This window comes from Austrofundulus limnaeus, unplaced genomic scaffold (genome assembly GCF_001266775.1).
Source record: "Austrofundulus limnaeus strain Quisiro unplaced genomic scaffold, Austrofundulus_limnaeus-1.0 Scaffold223, whole genome shotgun sequence".
Classification (NCBI taxonomy): domain Eukaryota; kingdom Metazoa; phylum Chordata; class Actinopteri; order Cyprinodontiformes; family Rivulidae; genus Austrofundulus; species Austrofundulus limnaeus.
This window is the reverse complement of record NW_013952625.1, coordinates 394,992-396,708: the sequence shown is the minus strand read 5'-3', so window position 1 is coordinate 396,708 and position 1,717 is coordinate 394,992. Positions and strand designations below refer to the sequence as shown.

Below are 1,717 nucleotides of genomic sequence, written 5' to 3'. Positions count from 1 at the left end.
CTATTGGACAATTCTCAAAGTTGTAATATCGGTATCGTATCGGAAGTGAAAAAGTGGTATCAGGACATCCCTAACCTCCACAACAATATGACATATTGAGACTCATACATAAAATATTACAAGTGAAGGATGGTCTRAATCTAAGATTTTCCATTTTAGCTTCAGTTCTGTTGAACAAACAATGACTGGGTGGAATGTTTTGTTCACTTTAGATTAAATTTTAACGTTTACAGAAAATGTTAAAGATCAAATCATTTTATTATGATCTGATAAATAAAACATTAAACTGAACGAGGGTGAACCTTCGTTTTTTTTTTTTCATGACTCTACAGGTTGTCGTTTCTTCRTGACATCTAATGGCATCGGAAAGAATTTAATGTTACAACACATTCACGTGACTCACAACTGACCAAACTGGTTTTAGTTGTCTTMATCGCTAACACGCCAGCCAGTAAAAAAGGTCATGAGAAATGAGATTTTTGTCAAATCTAACTAAGTAAATAAAACAAATGGGTTTTGCTAATGTTTTGGGTGTTGCTCCTTACGTTCTTTCACCTAATTTTCATGAAACAAAACAAGATTTGCAACTGGCTCATGAGAAAAAAACAAAACAAAACAAGCTCACAAAGTGGAACCTTTCACCTCTTACAGAAAAAATAAAATAAACACACTAAACTTCCAAGCAGGGAGGAATTTACTGAACCAACACGAGAAACATCATCCATCAAGCATCCCAGGAATAGGTTTTAAATTTCACTGTGTGTTGGACAAAAGGGACACGCTTTTATTCATAATGTTGAGTGGAAACACGGCGTTCAGCAAGAGCAATGGAAACTTTCCCACATAAATCAGGAGCAAACAGCTACGAAACAAGTTCAGGAGGTTAAACTGAGGCCCAGCAGCCCTTTGAGGAACACTTCCGTTTCAAAATATAAAAGCGGGAAAAAGTCCTGTTATGTGTCGGGTTTCCCCACACTGAGGTCATTGGAAAACGTGGCTGAATTGTTTGCAATGATTTAAAGAGTTCATGTTGATTGGRACCACTCACCCGGAGCAGACATGGTGAGCTGAAGAAAAAGAAAAATTACGTCACGCTTCCTGAATCACTCCCAAAAAAATTTCCTGGGAATCTGAGGGAGAAAAGGGAGGAGGAGATATGAAGGAGTGGAGCTGAAAGGAGAAGGAGCGAGAGGTACAGAAACAACTGGAGAGATGAGTTTATAGTTTTAAACCAAACACCAAGCAGAAAACAGGATAAATTCATCAGAAAAATAAATTAAAAGCAGCAGAACAGAAAAAAGGTAAAACAGGAATTAAAAAGAGAATAACAAATGTTTAATTTTGCAAAAATTAATGCTGAAGCTCAAATTAGCAGTTTATAAAACTGGCAAAACAAAAGCTAATGTTAGCAAACTTACAGTTAAAAGTGGTAAAACAGATGCTAAAGCTAAAATTAGCTAAACAGTAGCCAAATTTGATGAATTGATAAAAACGCCTGCAAAGCTGAAGCAGATGCTAAAAGCAAAAAAGTACCAAACGCAATCCTTAAATAGCAAAACTGTAGCTAAATCTAAAGCTAAAATATGTAAACAGCTGCTAAAAACAGGCAAGCTGTCTCAAAGTAGCAAAACACATGCTAAAGCTAAAATCATCAAATACTAAGATGGGAAAAACACATGCTAACATTTGTTAAATTACAACCAAAAAGTTGATAATA

General features: G+C 35.6%; 1 protein-coding gene across 1 annotated transcript in view; it reads right to left on the bottom strand.

Moving 5' to 3' along the window:
* Positions 1 to 1,130, bottom strand: part of LOC106525331 (phospholipid scramblase 2) — a gene marked incomplete at its 5' end in the record, with an annotated part of 15,869 nt that extends 14,739 nt beyond the window's left edge. The window contains 1 exon segment of the mRNA XM_014019523.1: positions 1,049 to 1,130. Within this exon segment, the coding sequence (XP_013874977.1) occupies positions 1,049 to 1,061 (13 nt within the window).
* Positions 1,131 to 1,717: the final 587 nt, after the last annotated feature.